An 18,415-nucleotide genomic window follows, 5' to 3' on the forward strand; every position below is an offset into this window, starting at 1 on the left:
GATTTCCCTTGGACTTACAAGCACTAAATAACACCCACTGAGCCGCATCTCTGAGATAACCTTTTCCTTCAAATCTCTCTTCCAAAGGATTGGCCTTTGACAGAGGCATCTTTCAAAGTGCAAATCTAGCAAGCTCTAAGCCAGCTCATAGGTAAGACCTTTCTGAAAGAACGTGATGATGATTCCTCAAGCAATTATTTTTTCTTAGTATCCTTTGCATAGAGAGAGCTAATTAACTGCCTGCCAGGTTCTGCAGACTCACAGTGGAAAAAATGAAGTAGTACAAATGTCATAATTAATTAGCAGTTTAATGCTAGAATGAACATAGCAAAGGTGCTATAAATATTCAGGCGACAGGACCTCCACACCAGCCTGCGCTTGCTGTGCAAGCCTGCCCCAGCGGAGAGGTTTTTTGGGGATTTCATACGCCAGGGACCACACAACGGGTGGCCCGAATCTCCACACCTTAGCAGTAGGCTCTGCTGGACTCACAAAGGAATGAGGAATAATCTGTCGCCTCCCACTGCCGCGCTGTTGGCTGTCTTACCCCCAGGATCCACGCAGGGGAAGCTCACACCAGGCAGTGATCTCCACTGCTTGGACACCCTACACCACCGCGGGCTCTGCCCCGGTGGGTCCCGGGGCTCAGGCTGGTTTGCACAGCCCCAAACCCCCACCGCTTTCCGGAGAGGTAAGGTCAGTCCTACCTTTCCCCCTCCTGCCATCAGGACCTTTTGTTTCTGTATTTTTAGCGAGCACAACGGTGACAAGGGACGTCAGCCGGCTTCCCGGGGCCTCTCGCAACACAGTTCCCACCTTGCAGGGGGTAGACGTGACGATGCGGCCACTTTTCGTGCGTAGACCTGGCGCCTCTGAAAGCCTCACGTGGGTTGCAATCCCATCCCGCAGGTGGAAAAAGAGCACGTCGGCACACAGAGTTACCAGCTTCCCCACGGACAAATGCAGACAAGGTGGGGGTTTTAGACCCCAGCCAAACCCAGTGCCTTACACCAGACGCGCGATATGAATTCAAAGCAAATAAATTAAAAACCATGAAAATTGCCTCTTGGGAAGAATAAAAACCCAAGAGACCCCCTGAGAAGACAGTCAGCCCCACCCTTGCCTCTCGAGCAGACACACCCAGCACTTTGCTGTCCTGGTTTCGACTGGGATAGAGTTAATTTTCATCCTAGTAGCTGCTGTGGTCTGGATTTAGTACAAGGATAGTGTTGATAATACTTGTTGGTCTAGTTGTGGACTAAATAGTGGACTTTTTCAGCTTCCCATAGAAGCTGAGAGGGAGCACGGACAGGACAAGCTGGCAAAAGGAATATTTCGTACCACAGACATCATGGTCAGTATATAAATGAGGGCTGGCCAGAGGGCAAGAATCCGCAATCACCGCTCGGGATGGGATGGGCAACCGACCATTGGGTGGTGAGAACAATTGTATTGCATCACTCATTTTGTATATTCTTTTACCGTTACTATTATTTTATCTTCCATTACTTTCTATTAAACTGTCTTTATCTCAAGCCATGACTTTTTTTTTTTTTTTCTTCCCCTTTTTCTCCCTCTTCTCCCTGTCCCACTGGGGATGGGGGTGAGCAGAGTGAGTGAACGGCTGCGCGACCCCTAGTTGCCGGCTGGGGTGAAGCCATGACAGGAGCGTACTCACCCATACTTGGAGCCCAGGACAGGACAGCTCTGCAGACGACATCTCGCATGCTGCTGCAGGCTCTGGTCCAGCCCTCACAAGCCTACAAGGCACGATGGAGCAGCCCAGGCGCGGTTCCCACTCTGAAAATAAATGGCCCTGGGGCTCAGACATGGTTCCCGACCTGAAGGGTCCAATGGCTCTGGAACAGAACAGACCCCAGCAGGAAAAAAAAACAAAAAAAAAAAACCAAGAAGGGGGAAAACTTACAGGTGTCCATGGCTCCTTTCACATGTGGTGTCCAGGCACCCACAGCTCCCCCCTTCTTCCCCATCCACCCGGAGGAGATCTTCAGGGGTAAAGAATAAACAGATAAATGAAGCCACTCTGCCAGGCACCCGCCTCCAGAGCATCCCAGGCAGCGATGCCATCATTGTCATCTCCTCTGCTTTGCTGGTTATGGAAGGCTATGCTGCTTTTTAAGTCTTTTTCTTTTTTTTTTTTAATGCCACTATCGCTTTGCAGACTGCAACTCCATGGTGACAAGCACCACCAGGAAACCTGTGACACTCACAGGTCAGAGCCTGCACAGCATGTGCGGCAGCAAAGGAAGAAAACAATGAACTGGAGCAGTAACCCAGGGTACGAAAAAGAGGATAGCCTTGAGGATGAGAAAACACATAGCAGAGAAGAGAAGGTCCTTAACTTAAGTTTCCTCTTTTTTTTTTTTTTTTTAACCTAATGAAATCTTTTATTAACACAATCTGGAAGAGGCCAGCACCTCTTAAACACCTGCTTGGATGCTTTGTTCAAGTACCAAACTTCTCTTTCCTTCATCTCTGCTGTTTTAACATGCCTGGCCTGTCAATGGCATATTTCAGCACTTCAAAAATGTGATGTTTTCAGGCTTTTCCCCGGCCCGCCCCCCCCCCCCAAAAAAAGTGCTGCCTCCTGCCGGTGAGAGCAGTGAAATAATGGCTCTGTTGTGTGGATCAGTCATGAGGGCACCACGCACCGTGGCGCTCAGCCTGTGACCACCATTCCTCGGGATGCACCAGCCTATTCCAGAAGCTGGGAAGGCACCAGCAAGGCACTTGCCTTCCTGCAGACTTCCAAACCCCGAAGGTAATTTCTCTGTGAAACAGCTTTGGTTCTAGGCAAAGATGGCTACTGCAGTGGGGATTTCTATGGAAGGCATCTGGGAGATGCCTTTCCAGGGTGCCTTTTTCCACCACTTGCTCATTTGAGAGCAGAACTAGTCTCCTCCAAGTTCACAACATTCATAAAACTAGCTCAACCAACTCTGCCTGACACAGTCTTGACCTGTGCTGTTATTCCCAACTCCGGCTATTCACTGCATTGCTTTGCTCGCCGGGATTTGGATCACCTTCAACCTGGCTATGCCACAAACTTTCAGGTGCGGGATTTATAAAGTTATTTCCGCACCTGGAGACGCAGACAGGCATCCAACAAGACACAAAAGACCACTCGGCACCTGACTGCAGAGCGCACGATGCTCTGGGTGCGTGGGAGCGGTCCAGCAGCGTCAGACTGCAGCCTGGAGTCCCCCATGCCCTTGCAGAGACCACATCCCGTTCTGGAGCGTGACTCCCATTGATTTTTTATTTTTTTAATTTTTTTTTTCCCCCACTGTGGTTTACGGTCCTTCACGAGGTCTGAAAAACCCCACCGACATCACGCAGACTGTCAGACAGCCTGTCCGCCCCCAGGCAGGTGCGGGGCAGCCTAAAGGGAAACCTCCCTCTGCACAAAAGGGCAGAGAAACGGGGCAGCCGGGGCACGGAGGCTCCCTCTCCCCGCCGAAGCCCACCTTGCACCCCACCACCAGCCACCCCCTCCCGGCTCTGCTCGGTCCGTGTGACTGAGCATTCAGACCCAAGCTCAGTTGGGTTAATTAATTTCAAGTGTTGCCTTTTGATTCCTGATAGCCAACACCGTAAGTCATCTTACGCGCGTTGGCTTCCCTCAGTGTAATTTAATGAAGAGAAAAAGCTTAGACACGATTTCTTCTTTAGAAAACTCTCTTTCTGGGGGTTCCGTTATCTGTTTCTGATTTCTTGAGAGTATTTGTTCTTTTATTCTGCATATTCCAGTCCTCCCATAGCAGGAGGCATCACCCTGGGTAACTGCCCAACACCAGCAACCCCGGGGCACCCACACAGAGAGACCGGGGGCAGCCCAGTCAGAAGAGCTGGCTGGGGCGCCAGCGACGCCGCATCCAAGCTCAGGTGCCCTGTGCAAGGTCCGGACTGGAGGCGATCCGGCGGCAGAGCTGGCTGTCACATCACAGCTCCCGCAAGTCTATCTCAGCAAGAAAGCTCTGGCGTGTCTGGCCTGTGGCTCCTTCCCCCACACCAGGGGACAAGGGAGCAAGCCCCAAAGCTGCCATGGATTGGGGGGGGTGGGGGGTAGTGCTCTACTGCGTGCAAACCCCATCACATCCCCCCACCAGGGCGAACATGCACCAAGAGAAGGAAGAGAGATTACCATATTTCTACCCTTTTACCCACCATTTTTGGCAGTCAGCTATGACCCTATTATAATCCCCGTCTCCCAAAACGGCCAAATCCCCCTCACCGTCAGGGAGGCAGCCTCACCTCAAGCACCCATGCTGCCCCAGAGAAACGGCCGTGCCCCCCCTCTCCCAGGAGAGGCAAGCAGGTGTTTCTCCTTAGCTCCCGCCCACTTCATCAGAGCGGATGGAGTAAACCTTCCCTTCACAGGCTATCGGCATGGGGCGATAAACGTCCTTAAAGCCCGCCTTCCCAGCTGAGTGCCATTTAACACCATCACCCACACCTGCACTGCTGATGAACCAGACCCCATGGACCTGCTGATGAACCAGACCCCATGGACCACCTTCCCCCACTCTCCACAGCGCTGGGAAACGAAGCGTTTCCCCATGCCCCGTCCCGTGCTGGGTGTTGCACCCACGCCGCCCAAGAGACCCGCTCCTACCCCACAGCGCTTGCACGGAAACTCTTCCTCCAAAACTGTCCCACCTGGGCTCTGTCTATCCCACCAAGATTTGTTTTCTCCCCCTCTGGTTGTCTCCTTGCTCTGCTCGGGCACCTGGAGCCCCAGGGCTCTGTGTAACTATGGTTACTTCTAATTGTCCGGGGAATATTATTCTGACTTCAAAGGTAATGGAAAGGATCCTTCAGGAAGTCCCTCTACTTTGTGATTTCCTCACACGGTATCTAAATCTAACCCAAAGGGTCACCTTGACCACACGCTGACATAAGGATGCCAACAAAAGAAATCAGGGGAGATGTCACCAAAGGCGTACAGAGGGGCTTTTTCATCTTTTTTTTTTTTTTTTCGTTTCCAAAGGAAGTCCATGCGTTGCCCACTGCCTGTCTGGGTTTTGCACGGAGCCAGCTCTGTGTCTGGAGACCGCCTTGCTTCTCAACCTACTATCCAGGCTGGATACGGGCAGCCTTTGACTCTCCAATCCTCCCTGATCATGTAGAACATTTTGTACAGTTTGATAAATAAACCGTTTGCAACGCGGACTCCTGAACGTGCGTGCAGACCAGTGTTCGAGGGCCTTCCTGCGCTCCAGAGGAGTTTGGCCTCCTGAAGGGAAAGGAACACGCAGAGCCATGAAACCCTCCTGTGGATGAGGGCCCGGCAGCTCCAGCAAACACCAGTGCAAACTGGGGGGGGTGTGTGTCAGATTTTCGCAAAGCGGCAGTGACATCAGACCTGTTAAAGAGCTCAGCTCCCTCCTGAGCTGGGTATGGTAGAGGATGGATACAGGGCGACAAAAGATCAGTGTTAAATTAGTAAAATACTTCAGCAAGGGGGGCTCAGGGGAAACACCGCGCCTTCTTCGGCAGAGGGAAGAAGCCACATGGGTTTGGGTAGCCTCCACGTCAGCAGAAAGGTCTCTCCCGGATGACAGAGCAGGACATGAGAGGCATTATTAAAATTCCCCCCAGTTGCCCCAGAAGTATAACAGAGCCCCCGGCATCCTCTGCGTGCATCACAGCCTGTGCCAGCCACGGCGTGTGGACAAACAGGCACGTCCCGCGTGAAAGGGCTCCTCTTCCGAGGCCAGAAGCAATTCCGAGCAACACGCCCCAGGTGGAAATTTTAAACAATGACAGAAAACGACCCAGGAGCCCAGATTTTACTGGCGTTCCCTTGCAGAGAAATCATCAAGCCACACGCACAGTGCAGTGACGAGGGAAGCCGGCCTCGTTATTCAACCCTACTAATTAAAAAGGAAGGGGAAACAATACGGAATAAAAGAACACTACATCAACAAAGAGAGAAGGGGAAGTTGGCCAGGAGACTGCGGCACAGCACAAAGGAGCCAACGGCGGCACAAGCCCGCTGCTAGCCAGGAGCGGCGCAGGGTTCAGCGAACCTCGCAGGAAAGGCTGGGATGCCAAATAAATATTTACGTTCTGTTATTTGAGGGAAAGCTGGACGAGATGCCGCCGTTGCGCAGCACTGAGATGTTTTCTACCGCATCAATAATCAGGAAAACATTAAAAGCGGCTCTTGGATATTTCACTTAACCAGGAGGACCCCGGCACCTGGGAGCCCCACAGGAGGCAGCTATGTTTGCATCACCACGCGCCACCGCGTTTCTCTTGCCAGAAACTTTTCCCAGCCGGATCTGAGGATGCAAGACTTTTACCTGGGGTGTCTGTAGCTGGAAACATCCCATTCCACAGGCAGGAGGAAGACTGGCTGGTACTTGCCTGGCTGCCACCCAAGCCCCGCTCCAGGCAAAGCAGAAGCGGGGCAGAGCCCAGGGCAGCTCCTGGGGAGCAGCTCGCCCGCTCGTGGGTCTTTGTAAACTTGTGTGTCCCCACGCAGGAGTCAATCGGGGCTCCCGGTGAGAGCCCACATCTGCGCCAGCCGCGGGCAGCCGGCCGCCGTCACTCCCCTCCCCTGCCGCGGGCTGCCAGCTCAGTGACGCTCCACCGCAGGGCACCAACGACCGGCAAGAAATGCAAGAATCGGGAGCTGGCAGCGGAGTCAGCGCCCGTTAATGTGCAAAACACATCGGGGTGAACAACCTCGTCATTATTTCAAGGAGGGAAGCGCATGTTTAGCAGAGGCAACTGCTGATATCATCTGACCCAGGCCCAAGGGATTCACTGGGTACGGAACTGGCGCCGGATGAAATCAACGTAATGCTCGTTAACGGGATCGGCAACCGATCTCAGGCGGTAGCTGCACCTCCTGCCAACCCGCAGGGTGTTTCTAGAGGGGTCTTGTGCTGCTTAGCAGCTTTTCCGGCATTTCGGAAGAAAATCTGAAAGGACCATTAGTATTTTCAGCCACCTTCCAAATTAACAGCACGGTAAACAGCTGCGGGAAGAGTTTACTTCCAAAAGGTGATCGGAGCCACGCAGCACCCAGCTGTGGTCGCACACCGTGGGTGTTACGCAGCCAAAGACGGCATCCGTGTGCCTGGGCACCCAGGACAGAGGGGGGATGAGCCCTCGCGGGCTCTCTGGAGGGCACAGCCAGCACCCAACCAGACGGTGGGGTAAGCACTGCCCCCGGGCCACCCAGGAGGATGGGGCAGGCGCGGACAACCAGACAAAAAGACAAAGCCGTGCCTCCTGGGAGCCGCAGGTGATAGGATGGATGGATGGAGGGATGGATGGATGGATGGATGGATGGATGGATGGATGGATGGATGGATGGATAGCTGGGGGGTCAGGAGGTGATTTCAGCCCAACACGCAGGATCTGCGTGGCACTGCAGACACCCTGCCCGCTGCGGGAAAAGGGCAAGAAACGTTCCTCAGCAAAAAGCCCCAGGGAGAAAAATCCATCTAGCAGGCAGGATTTGCGGTGAAGAATTTGAGAAGCTCAATATGTTTTAGTGTTTTGGGTTTTTTTCCCCAAAAAGTAATGTAAGGAAAACCTATAGTCACAAGGAAAAATATTGTAAATGGTAACCGTTTGATGATAATCGTCTTCGTGTAAAGAGAGGCAGCATGAAGGGAACCTTAAGGGTGGAGAGATGTCAGGTGCAGCGAGAGTAACACACCCCCCCACACACACACACCCCCTAAAGCCTGGCGTTGCCTTTAGTATATGCAAAACCCTCAAACCTGCGACGTCTCTCGCAGCGGCCGTGTCCCCTGTGGTGGCACCGCCAGGCGTTCCTGCTGGCAAGCACCGACCGACACCCCCCCCCCCTCCCTTGAGCAAACACCCCGGCCATTAATTCCTGCCCACAATTACTTTTTAAGTGCTTGATTTCTCCTGGAAAGGGAGACGCGCACCCACCCAGGCGCAGGCAGCGAGACCCACATCTGCAGCAGGAGCAGAGATCTCTTTACGCCGCATAAATACCTTCCTTTCCCTGTGAACAGGCCATTTAGTGACACTTACAACTACTAAATCTGGGGGGTTTATGTGGAAATGATTTTAGAGTGCACTGGAAACCCCAGGTTCCTTTTTCAATCTAACAACGTCTTTAGAAAGCAATTCTTTAAGCCTCCGCTTCCAAGACTCTTTTAATCTCTGCAAATTATTGGTAAGAGCTGAATCAAGGCAAACTGCCATCAACTGTGATCACAACACCGTAACTCGGCAATGAGCGACTATCGCTGATTATTTAGAAGAAACTATTGCTTTTCGGCAAGCTGCCACAGAAATAAATTAGCATTTATACCGGATTATTGAAAAACGCCAAAAAAAAAAAATATAATAAAAATCAGCCTCTATCTATATGTCAATTGTGTCTTGCCAAGGTCAATATCTGTACTGTAATAGGCACGGTCTCAAATAGCAAGAACAACTTATGTGTGGAAATGAGCCCCGTACGGCCAAAAGATGTCATTATTATCAGAAAGACAAACCGATCTCTCAAATAACATCTGCACTCCCACAGCTTTAAATAAAGGTGACCTTCTGGGGAAGGCGTGTCATCAAGAAGCTAAGAAAATAATTCAAAAAAAAAAAAAATTAAAACCTCATAGTTTGACTTCTCGGTAGGTTCTTTCCTACCGCTGTCAGCCTTATTACATTTGTTATGTCTTTTTTGAAAAATCTGCTTTTGAAACTACTTTGCTTGAAACCTGCAGCTTGATCTTCCCAGGCTATGGAAGGACACGGTCCGTTTTTGCATGGTACTTCTAGGCAACGATTGATTCAGTTTGAAAAATAGACAATCTGTAAACAAGGACGATTTTAAAGCATTTTTTGGTGAAACATTCGCCATACCAACAGGATTTTATTTAGCACCAGTCAAGCACGTTCTAAGGGAATGAAAAATTTTCTCCCCGTCAGAAAATCCAGTCACTGAAGTTGAACTGGAACAAAGGAGTGCACTGGGTTTCTGCTAGAGTTAAACAGCAACGGGGAAGATCACCTCGATACTGTATTTCGACAGGGACCAAATATTTGATACTGACCCTGCCAAATGGCTCCGTTTCAGGAAAGTTACAATGCCCGGTTTAAGAACTGATGAAACACCTCGTTACAACGGTGTGCTTTTTATGAATAAATAAATAAATAATAAAAAAAATCATGGTACTGATGTGGGAAAAAATTCTGGGGTGTTTTCAGTGTAAAACAAACACGAGGAATTTTTTGGCTGCGTTTCTTTCAGCTACCCCCAGGCTGTGCTTCCCCTTTGGCTTTGTAAGGGGCTGCCGGGAGGAGCGGCCTCTGTCCCCAGGGAACCGGGGCGAGGGGTGTCCCCCGGGGTCTCTGGAGGAGCCAGCGGGCGGGAAATCCGGGTTAGTCCCTGCTGCGCCCCAAGGGACCCACCACAGACCTCGAGAGCCCGTCCCAGCCCTGTCACTGGTGAAACACTTCGTACCGCTCCCCGTCCCAGCTCCTCTAACAGGAGTTCTGGCCACGGCTCTTGGGTTCAGGGTCATTTTCCTACTGGCTCACCCTTCCTGGGCCGCTCTCCTGCTGGGCACACTCGTATTTCACTCCTTGTGCACAAGGTCCCCAGTTCAACATCTCGGTGCGTAAGCAAGCATCTCAGTGTGTAAGGTGTCTGGTTTGTTACCAAAGCAGCACCGAGAAATCAAAAAAACTCCTCCCTGCCCCAGAGGTTTGCAAAGAATCATCTCCAGCGCACCACGAGCAGCCTCTTTGCCTCCTGGGAGAGGAGCAGGAGCACCGCTCACCGTCTCTCCCAGCCGATCTCCATCCATCCACCTCCTGGGGGTCTCACCTGCACAGAGCCAGGGCTGCTGCGGGGTCCTTGGTTTGCCAAGCCGCAGGTTAACCCCAGGGCTGTTTCCCTCTAGGGCAGACCGGGGTCCCCCCTGCCTCCTCCTGCCCATCCGGGGAGGGCTCAGGCCAGGTACCCCATCCACCGGGGCAATGCCACCTGCCCTGACAACAAAAGGGCACCTCTCCGTCTGGGAGGACGGAGTTTCCAGCGGCTCCAAAAGCGACAGAAAACTCTCTTCGGGAAAAAATAAAAATAATAATAAAAAAAATATATAAAAATATAAAATAAAGTAATAAAATAAAATAATAAAACAAAATAATAAAATAAAATAAAATAAAATAAAATAAAATAAAATAAAATAAAATAAAATAAAATAAAATAAAATAAAATAAAATAAAATAAAATAAATAGTATAACTGTCATCCTTTTGAAGACGACTCTGGCAAATGAAAACCTGAGCTCAGAGGATGCCCAGCACAGAGCGCAGTGCAGCTGTACCCTCGGCACCTGGAAATGCCCAAACTGGTGGGCACGGGCAGTGGGGGCTCTGCTGAGGGCACCCCGTCCCCTCAGGGTGAGCAGGCAGGAATGTGTCCTTCCGGGGCTGCCCCGATGGGGCAGGTGGGTCTCCCTGGTGGGTCACCTCCAGCCACAGGCCCTCCACGCCGCTCCCAACGGCACGGCAGTGACGGAAGGGTTCTTTAAATGTTTTGTTGAAGTGGGAGGGGAGAAATAGGTGCAGGAAAAAAAATAACGCAGACGCCAGGAATTCTGCCTGAACTGTGGGAAAATTGTAATTGAATAAATTGTGGCAGGTAAAATTGATGAGGAGTGGGAGTTTCGAGCAGTCGGGCAGCAGAGCAGGCAGAGGTCTGAGCACATTTAACCGCTTCCCTGCACCGGGAGTTTAAGCCGGGGAGCACAAACTTTAAGCAGCGGAACTGCCCTCTCCCTGACTTTTTATCTTTTGTCTTCCTTTGATAATCACCCCAGTGTTGGAGGTGCTTTCCCCAGCAATTCTCACTAAAGGGATCAGGGAAAGGATGGGGTTTGAAGAGCAGACGGCAGGGGAAGGAAAGGGTCCGGTCCCGAAGTGCGGGACATCCCTGTCTCCCCAAAATACGGATGCATGGAGAGGGTGCCAGTGTCTCCTGGGCCGGCCCGGGGACAAACACCGGGGGGGACGGAGGCACGGCCGCGGGGTGCTGCTTCTGGTTCGCCCGGGCGCGCACACACATAGAGCGGTGCGGAGGCGGAGCGCGTGTATCCGCGCAGAGATGCGCGGAGCTCCCGCAGGTCGGCACCGCCCGGCCGCCCCGTCGCGTCTCCCCGGGGCAGAGCGAGCAGGGACAGCCCGCAGCTCCCCACGGCCCCCCGGAGCGGGCAAGCGCCCGGCCCGCCTCGGCCCCGCACGGCGGAGGGCCGGTGCCCCGGCCCGGGGGAAACAGGGGTAAAGTCTGGCCGCGGGGTCTGGCTGTGCCCTGTCCTCTCAGCCCGCAAAGGGCCGCCGAAGCTTCCCCTCAGCTCCCTCCTGCCCGCCGAGAGCGGCGGGGGACGGGCAGGAGGCAGCCCCGGCCGCTGCCCCCCGACGGGCGCCGGGTCCCGCCGCAGGAGCGTCCGCAGCCGCTGCCCGGGGCGGGGTGAGCGCGTCCCGCGTCCGCCCCGGCTCCCAGCCTGGGGCACGGGGAGGCCGGAGGGAATATTTCGTTGTCGCAAAACCAACGACCAAACGACCAAAAATAAAACCCCACAACCGACCAAACAAAAAACCACACCAAACCAAACCGCAAACGAAGCATCATCCCTGAAACGGCACGCGGCGCTGCGCGGGTCCCCGCCCGGGCCCGCACCCCGGCGGTGAGCGGCTCGGGGCAGCGGCGGCCCCGGAGCTCCGTCCCACCGCCCCGAGGGGCCGGGGCCAGCCCACGCTGCCTCGCCTCGGCTCGGGGCCGCCGTCCCGCCGGGGAACCGGGCCGGGCGAGAAGTTTCCCCAGCTCCTGCCGTCGGGTTCAGGTGGGTCCGCGCCGTCGGGTTCAGGTCCGCGCCGCAGCCGTAGCGCTGCCCCGAGGGCGGTTTATTTTGGGACAGACGCACACGGAGGTGCCGTCCGCGCCCCCCCCGGCCCGTGCCGCGCAGCGCAGCGCACCGCGGGGGGGAGCGGACAAGTACTTACGGGCGAGGGCCGCGGGGATCGGCCCGGGCCGGGGCCGCTCGGAGCCGCTCCGGCGCTGCCCCAGGACGACCGGGCTTAAGAGCCGTCCGGCGGGCGCAGGACAATGGCCGGGAGGAGGGGGCCGGGGAGGGCGGCGGGAGGCGGGGAGGGGACGGGGCCGCCCGCCGCCGCTCTCCCCCGCCGGCCGCGCTCGCTCCGCCCCCCCGCGTCTGGCGTAAACCCGGCGCCGGGCTAAAAGAAACGGCGAGCTACCGGCGCCCGGGGCTAGTGGCCGCCGCGCCGCGCCTCGCCCGCGCACGGCTCGCCGGTGCCGGCGGCAGCGCCCGGCCCGGCCCGTCTAGTCCCGTCCCGCCGCGCCATGTCGCTGAGCCCCAAGCACACGACGCCCTTCTCGGTCACCGACATCCTCAGCCCGATGGAGGAGAGCTACAAGAAGTTCGGCGGCATGGACGGGGCGGGCGGGCTGAGCGCGCCCCTCGGGCCCTACCGCCAGCCGCCGGTGCCCGCCGCCGCCGCCGTCCCGCAGCACGTCGTGGCGGGCCCCGCCGGGGCGGCCGCCTACCACATGTCCCACGGCGTCTCCCAGTTCCCGCACGGCGCCGTCGGGGGCTATTGCAACGGCGGGCTGGGCAACATGGGCGAGCTGCCCGCCTACCCCGAGGGCATGCGGAGCGGCGCGGCGGCGGGCGGCGGCTGGTACGGGGCCGGCGGCGACCCCCGCTACTCCAGCAGTAAGTGCGGGCGTGGGGCGGCGGGTGCGGGGCGGCGGGAGGGAGGGAGGGGGCGCGGGCCTGGGGTGCCGCTGCCCCCGACGGGGCGTCCGCCGGCGCTGAGCCGCCTGTCCCGCTCAGTCTCCAGGTTCATGGGCCCGTCGGCGGGGATGAACGTGGCCGGGATGGGCGGCCTGAGCGGCATCGCCGAGGGCGCCAAGGCCATCGTGCCGCTCCACGCGGCCCCGCGGAGAAAGAGGAGGGTGCTCTTCTCCCAGGCGCAGGTCTACGAGCTGGAGCGGCGCTTCAAGCAGCAGAAGTACCTGTCGGCGCCGGAGCGGGAGCACCTGGCCAGCCTGATCCACCTCACCCCCACCCAGGTGAAGATCTGGTTCCAGAACCATCGCTACAAAATGAAGCGCCAGGCCAAGGACAAGGCGGCCGCCCAGCAGCTGCACCCCGACGGCGGCGGCCTCTGCCAGCAGCACTCTCCCCGCCGCGTCGCCGTGCCCGTGCTGGTAAAGGACGGCAAGCCCTGCCCGCCGCCGGGCAGCGGCACCCCGGCCCCCGGGCAGCCCGCCCCGCCGCCCCCCGCCGCCCCCGCCGGGGCGCTGCCCGCTGCCGCCCCCGCCGCCCACCCACACCCCGGCTCGCTGGGGCAGGCGGCCGACCTGGAGGAGCTCTCGCCCAGCCCGCCGGCGCTGCACGGCCAGGTGGCCCCCCTGGCCCCCATGGACTCGGCCGGCGTCGACTACAACGGCGGCATGGTCAGCCCCAACCTGCTCTACGGCAGGACGTGGTAATCCCCCCACGCTCCTCAGCCCGTCCCGCCCCGACGGCTGCCCCGGCCCGGCCCGGCCCGGCCCGGCGGCACCGGCCTGCGGGGAGCCCCGACGGCCGCCCGTGAGTCCCCGCCGCCCCGCCTCGTCCGCGCCCCCTCCCCCCCGGCCCTCCGGCCTCGCTTCGTTTGTTTGGTTTTTTTTTTTTTTTTTTAGACTTTTCCGGGGTTTTGGAAACTTGGACCCAAAGGCAGAGCCGCGGCGGGGCGGCCGACCGAGTACGCGTAGGCGCAGGCACACGGGTGGGCGCAGAGCTGCGGGCGTGTTGTCTGCGCGGCTACTTGCGTGTGTCCCTGGGGGTGCGTGCGGGTGTTGCGTGTTCGTGGCTCCGTGTCCCGGGCCGGCTCCGTGTCGGCCGTGCGCCTCCGCCGGGGGCCCGTCCGGCAGAGCTGCCCCGACGGGGCGCCCGCCCGGCCGGCGGCGGGGGGCGATCCGGGGAAGCGGGGATACGGCCGGCGGGGCGCCGGGCTCCGCTCCCGGCCCGGCCCCGCTCTCCTGCGGCCGGGCACCGGCAGCCAAACCCGAACGTACCCGGGAGCCCGCGCCGGTGCGCGTATACCTTACAGACCCATTGAACGCGAACAATAAATCTTCTGAAGTGCAACTTATCTCAGCAGAATTAATTTTATAAGGGTGCCCCTGAAGTGCAATTTCATTATTATTTGATTGAAGGTAAATTGAATTGTAACTCAAGGTCGAGGAGGCGGCGAGCGGGGCGAGCGGCGGGCAGCCGCTGCCTTTTTGGAGGACGGGGAGCGGCTGGAGGAAGAAAATAAAACAAATCCAAGCCCGGCAGCGGCGGAGGGTGTTTCGGCAGAAGAGCTCTCGACCGCCGGCGCCCAGATTTAAGGGGGAAAATTGCTTTTATCGTTATTATTAATTATTGCTTAGTTAAATGAATGGACTCGCGTGGACACGGTGCGCGTCCCGTGCGACCGCCGCAAACCCCGGCGCTTCGCTGCGCTTCCGACGGGCTGCAGAGAGCACGGACACCCCGGCCGTTCCCGGGGCCGGACACCGCTTTCCCGCCGGGAGAGAGGGGGGATCGGGCCCCGCAGCGACCGTGGCCGCCGGGCTGCAGGAGGAACGACGGAGAGCGGTGGGACGGATCGGGGCGGCGGGGTTTGTCCCCTCTCCTCTTCCCCGAGGAAAGCCAGCGCACCGGGAAACGCACCTGGGAAGTTTCCAGCAATTTTTCTTTCTTTTTTTTTTTTTTTCCCAAATTTTTTTTTTTTTTTATTTTTACAATAAAAGGAAACGTTGTTCTCAAGAGTTGGCTGCTTCGTTCTCGGTGTACGTACGGATGCAGTTTGACCGCCCCCGGACAACGCCAAACCCCCCTTTTTTCCACCTCGCTCCCCGCCGCGAAGAGGATTTCGTTCCGCGCCTCCATCCTCGGGGGGGGTGTCCGCTGAACCCCAGCCCTTCCGGGGGCTCCCCAGCCTCGGGGACCGCCGGGACTGCGCCGTGAAGGAGCGATTCCGAGGCGGAAAAAAAAGGCTTTCCGTCGCTTGTCAGCCCAGGGACCGGCTCCCTGTTCCCGGCCCCTTCCCAAGGGCCGGGAGAGGAACGGCGGGGATCTCCCCCTTCCCCTCTCGGCGGCTGCCGCACTGGGACCGCTCCCTGGGGGGGATCCCCACGGTTTTCCCCCCTCCCACGGCCGGGGTTCCACGGGACATGGCTTGGAGGTTGTGGTTTGGAGTGCCCGGGGTGGCCCTTGGGAAAGGAGAAGGGTCTGAGCCCTGTGGGGTGAGACACCCCCCGCCTCCATCCCTAGAAGGCATCACGCCGGCTTGGAAAACACACACACATAGATATTTTCAAGTAGAGCAGCTCTAGGACTGTCACGGGGATCCTGTCCCCAAGGGCTATCCCCAAACACCCCAGCGGCTCCAGGTGCTGGAAAGCGCTGGGATGCAGCAGGGGCACACGCCTGGGCAGGGGGATGCAGCCAGCAGAGCGGTGATGCTCCACAGGCAGGTCCCGCACCCCATCCCTGCTTGACGGTGCCGAGGAACCAGAGCCCCCGGCCAAGCGCGTTGCTCTAAGCCCTGATCCGAGGGCGTTGCATCTCCCGGGGCCAAGGGCAGGATCCACTCAGGAACGCCGTCAGCTTTGAGACTTCGGAGGCGAAGAGCTGGGCAAGGGGAAATCTGCAGGGACCGGCCCTCCCCAGAATGTTTATCCAGCCCCATTTTCATACCCCCCGCCCCCAAACACAGGGAGCAAGGGACAAAAGCCCACTCACACCCCAGGTCGCTTTCGGAAGCAGGGGCTCCTTCAGAGGTGTGAGGATGAGCCATCCCACTCCTTGCTCCAGCCTCACACTCAACCACTGCATTTGCATGAAAATTCACATTTGCTGCTGGTTTTGTTCTGCTCGAAAAGCAAAATTACTTTTTTTGAGACCCAAATATTTTCCCGGCTGAGGGAGAAGGCCATTGGCAAGGGCTGATGGCGTCTCCCAGCTCCAGGCAGGATGGCAACTCTTTGCATTACAATGAAGGATTCCGCTCCACCCTCAATCACTTGAAAATAATGAATCCAGTTTCATGATTTCTTCCTCCCAAGGTTACATTGGTCCGGTCTTTTTCCTCGTCGCTGGTGATTAACAGCTGGGCCCTCGAAGGAAGGGGCTGAAAAACTCCTCACAGGAGCGCTGTGTTTTGCAACCTCGCATAGGGGCAACAGCAAAGCTTTGAAGTTTTCTGATGTATACATGTGTTTAATGGAAAAGTCGGAAAGATGTCATATTAGCATTAACGCTGCTCATTTAACTGGATGCTCTTGTGATTATTTTTTTTTTTTTGATTAAATGAAGATTTTAAATGCTACTGTAGAGGCTGCGTGGAATTATTTTCCAAGAAATTAATATAAGTGTGTGCACAGAGGTACAGATCAGAGATACAAACGCCTTCTGGAGGGGGCTGGAAATAAACCACTCGATACTGCTCAGAATTTCAAAAGCCACTTTATAAAGCAAATAAAAATATTTACTGATTTGGTACACTCACATGGAAAAATCCCTAGAAAGAGTGCTAAAAATGAATGGAAACTCTGTACTTTGCAGCTATTTTAAATTATATATCAAAACAGACAAATAACATCTTCCGTGCTTGTTTATGTTACAATAACAAAGTCAAAAGCAGGCACAAGTTGTAAAAGTTGAAATGTTTTACTTCAAAGTCCAAAAAAAAAAAATCTCCTCTCTTTGTGAGAAATTCGAGGAAGCATCTGACAAGGAATACCGACAGCCATGTCTTTAAACACCGTGCTCCGCAGGCTGCCTGCTGCGTCTTCCCCCAGAGTTAATAAAATCCGATTTCTATGCATTCTTTAAAACTCTGTGTCTGTTTTCAGGCTCTTACGCGTCGAGTAAAGGATGTTTGGAGTTCAGATTGACAGGCACAGCTAAGCACAGCTTGTATACGCAATAAAGACAAAACAGCACTCCTACCTCATCAAATGTCTCACAGGCAAATCAGCAAGTCTAGTTTACTCAAATTTTGCAATACCGCTATTTCCAAGCAACATAGCTCCCCACCAAACAAAAAATAAAAAATAATCAGTTTGGTAAGAAATGTGCACATTTAAAACAAATATAATCGTTTAAAAACTACGGGTATGTTTCCGAAGGATTCCTTTTTTTTCCCCCCAAATAATAAAAGAACAAAAACATAAATCCCAGACATTTTCTATACTAAAAAAAAAAAAAAAAAGTCAAGAGCTAATTCCAGCTGTATCTTCCTGAGGGAGGTGGTAGCGGGTAGGGCCTCCCGGGGCCATATGCCTGCAAACAAACAAAAGCAAGCATTTATTTTTTGGATTAACATCACGGTAAACAAGTTAGCCGAGCTTCAGGCGCCATACAAAAAAAAAAATGAGACAATACATCCTTTGCCCAGAAAAGGTACCACAGGCAGAGCCTGACGTCTCTTCACGGCATTTACAGATGCTCTCCTGAAAACACCAGCTTTAACTTCCACCAAGGGAGAGAGCGGTGCCGTACGGCACCGGCTCAGCTTCCAGCGGTACTGCGGGAGGAGCGACACTTCCAAATCAGAAATAAATTCACCAAAAGACAGCACCGAAGACAAGTTAATTCCAAGCTTTAACACCTCTGCATGTTCCTTGCTTTCGGCAATGCCGGAAGCAGAAAGGTACCAAAATGTTAAAGCCACGTACACACATATACACACACACAGACACACACCTGAAGGGCAGATTTGAAATGCAAATTTTTAATTCCTACAGAAACGTGGGCTTTGCAGTACGTACACTTACGCTTTGCACAGAGTAATGATGTAAGTGTCGTTTTTGTGGACTAACTACAGTATCAATTTGAGATGCGTCGATGCCTGTACGCTGTTAGCGGGATTAGTCAGCTTTACTTTTTTAGAGGAGAAAAAAATAAAAATAATTTCCCTCAATCTCTGTTTTAGTTGAGAGCAATCTTACGCTAAAGCAAGGCATGCATTTTTACAGATTGGTTTTTAAGGAAAAAAAATAATTGTATTTGTTACGGAAGCAGCATTTTTCAGCACTCATTCATTTTAATAATAGGTGAAAGATGCCTAAATCCCACCTTGGAAATCATTGCAAATTAGGTATCTTTTTGTATTTAAATTTAGATGAGGCATTCTGTACGCCAACTATCCAGTGAAAAATCTGTTGGAAAATTTGAATTTCATAATACTTTCAAATTATTTCAAAATCTGATGTATTGCAGAGACCAGAAAGTTAATGAAACGCGATGCACTAACGACAGCTATGGGGCTTTGTTTGTTTCTCGCTTGTGGGGTTTTTTGGTGGGTAAGAGGGGGCTTCCTTTCATGTCTTTAAA

The 18,415-nt window shown here is 54.9% G+C and overlaps 2 protein-coding genes across 3 annotated transcripts in view; one reads left to right on the top strand and one right to left on the bottom strand.

The window, feature by feature from the left end:
* The first annotated feature begins 12,381 nt into the window (after positions 1 to 12,381).
* NKX2-4 (NK2 homeobox 4) lies at positions 12,382 to 14,085 on the top strand. 2 transcript variants are annotated; one of them, XM_074578200.1, is made up of 3 exons: positions 12,382 to 12,754; positions 12,875 to 13,335; positions 13,396 to 14,085. In XM_074578200.1, exons 1-3 carry the CDS (start codon positions 12,382 to 12,384, stop codon positions 13,534 to 13,536), a joined length of 975 nt encoding a protein of 324 aa, XP_074434301.1. In that variant the 3' UTR covers positions 13,537 to 14,085. The 2 variants fall into 2 exon arrangements, with proteins under 2 accessions (XP_074434301.1, XP_074434300.1); XM_074578199.1 differs by having other exon boundaries at positions 12,875 to 14,085.
* Positions 14,086 to 16,521: 2,436 nt separating this feature from the next.
* Positions 16,522 to 18,415, bottom strand: part of XRN2 (5'-3' exoribonuclease 2) — a 51,000-nt gene continuing 49,106 nt past the window's right edge. The window contains exon 30 of the mRNA XM_074578679.1: positions 16,522 to 17,362. Within this exon, the coding sequence (XP_074434780.1) occupies positions 17,300 to 17,362 (63 nt within the window). The 3' untranslated portion in view covers positions 16,522 to 17,299. The remainder of the gene's footprint in view (positions 17,363 to 18,415) is intronic.

Source organism: Larus michahellis, chromosome 3 (genome assembly GCF_964199755.1).
Source record: "Larus michahellis chromosome 3, bLarMic1.1, whole genome shotgun sequence".
NCBI classification, from domain to species: domain Eukaryota; kingdom Metazoa; phylum Chordata; class Aves; order Charadriiformes; family Laridae; genus Larus; species Larus michahellis.

Excerpts from the sequence above, each read along its gene's own strand:
- NKX2-4 (XM_074578199.1), top strand. The coding sequence starts at position 12,382 with ATGTCGCTGAGCCCCAAGCACACGACGCCCTTCTCGGTCACCGACATC. Across the intron at positions 12,755-12,874 it reads CGACCCCCGCTACTCCAGCA|TCTCCAGGTTCATGGGCCCG; the intron begins GTAAGTGCGGGC and ends TGTCCCGCTCAG.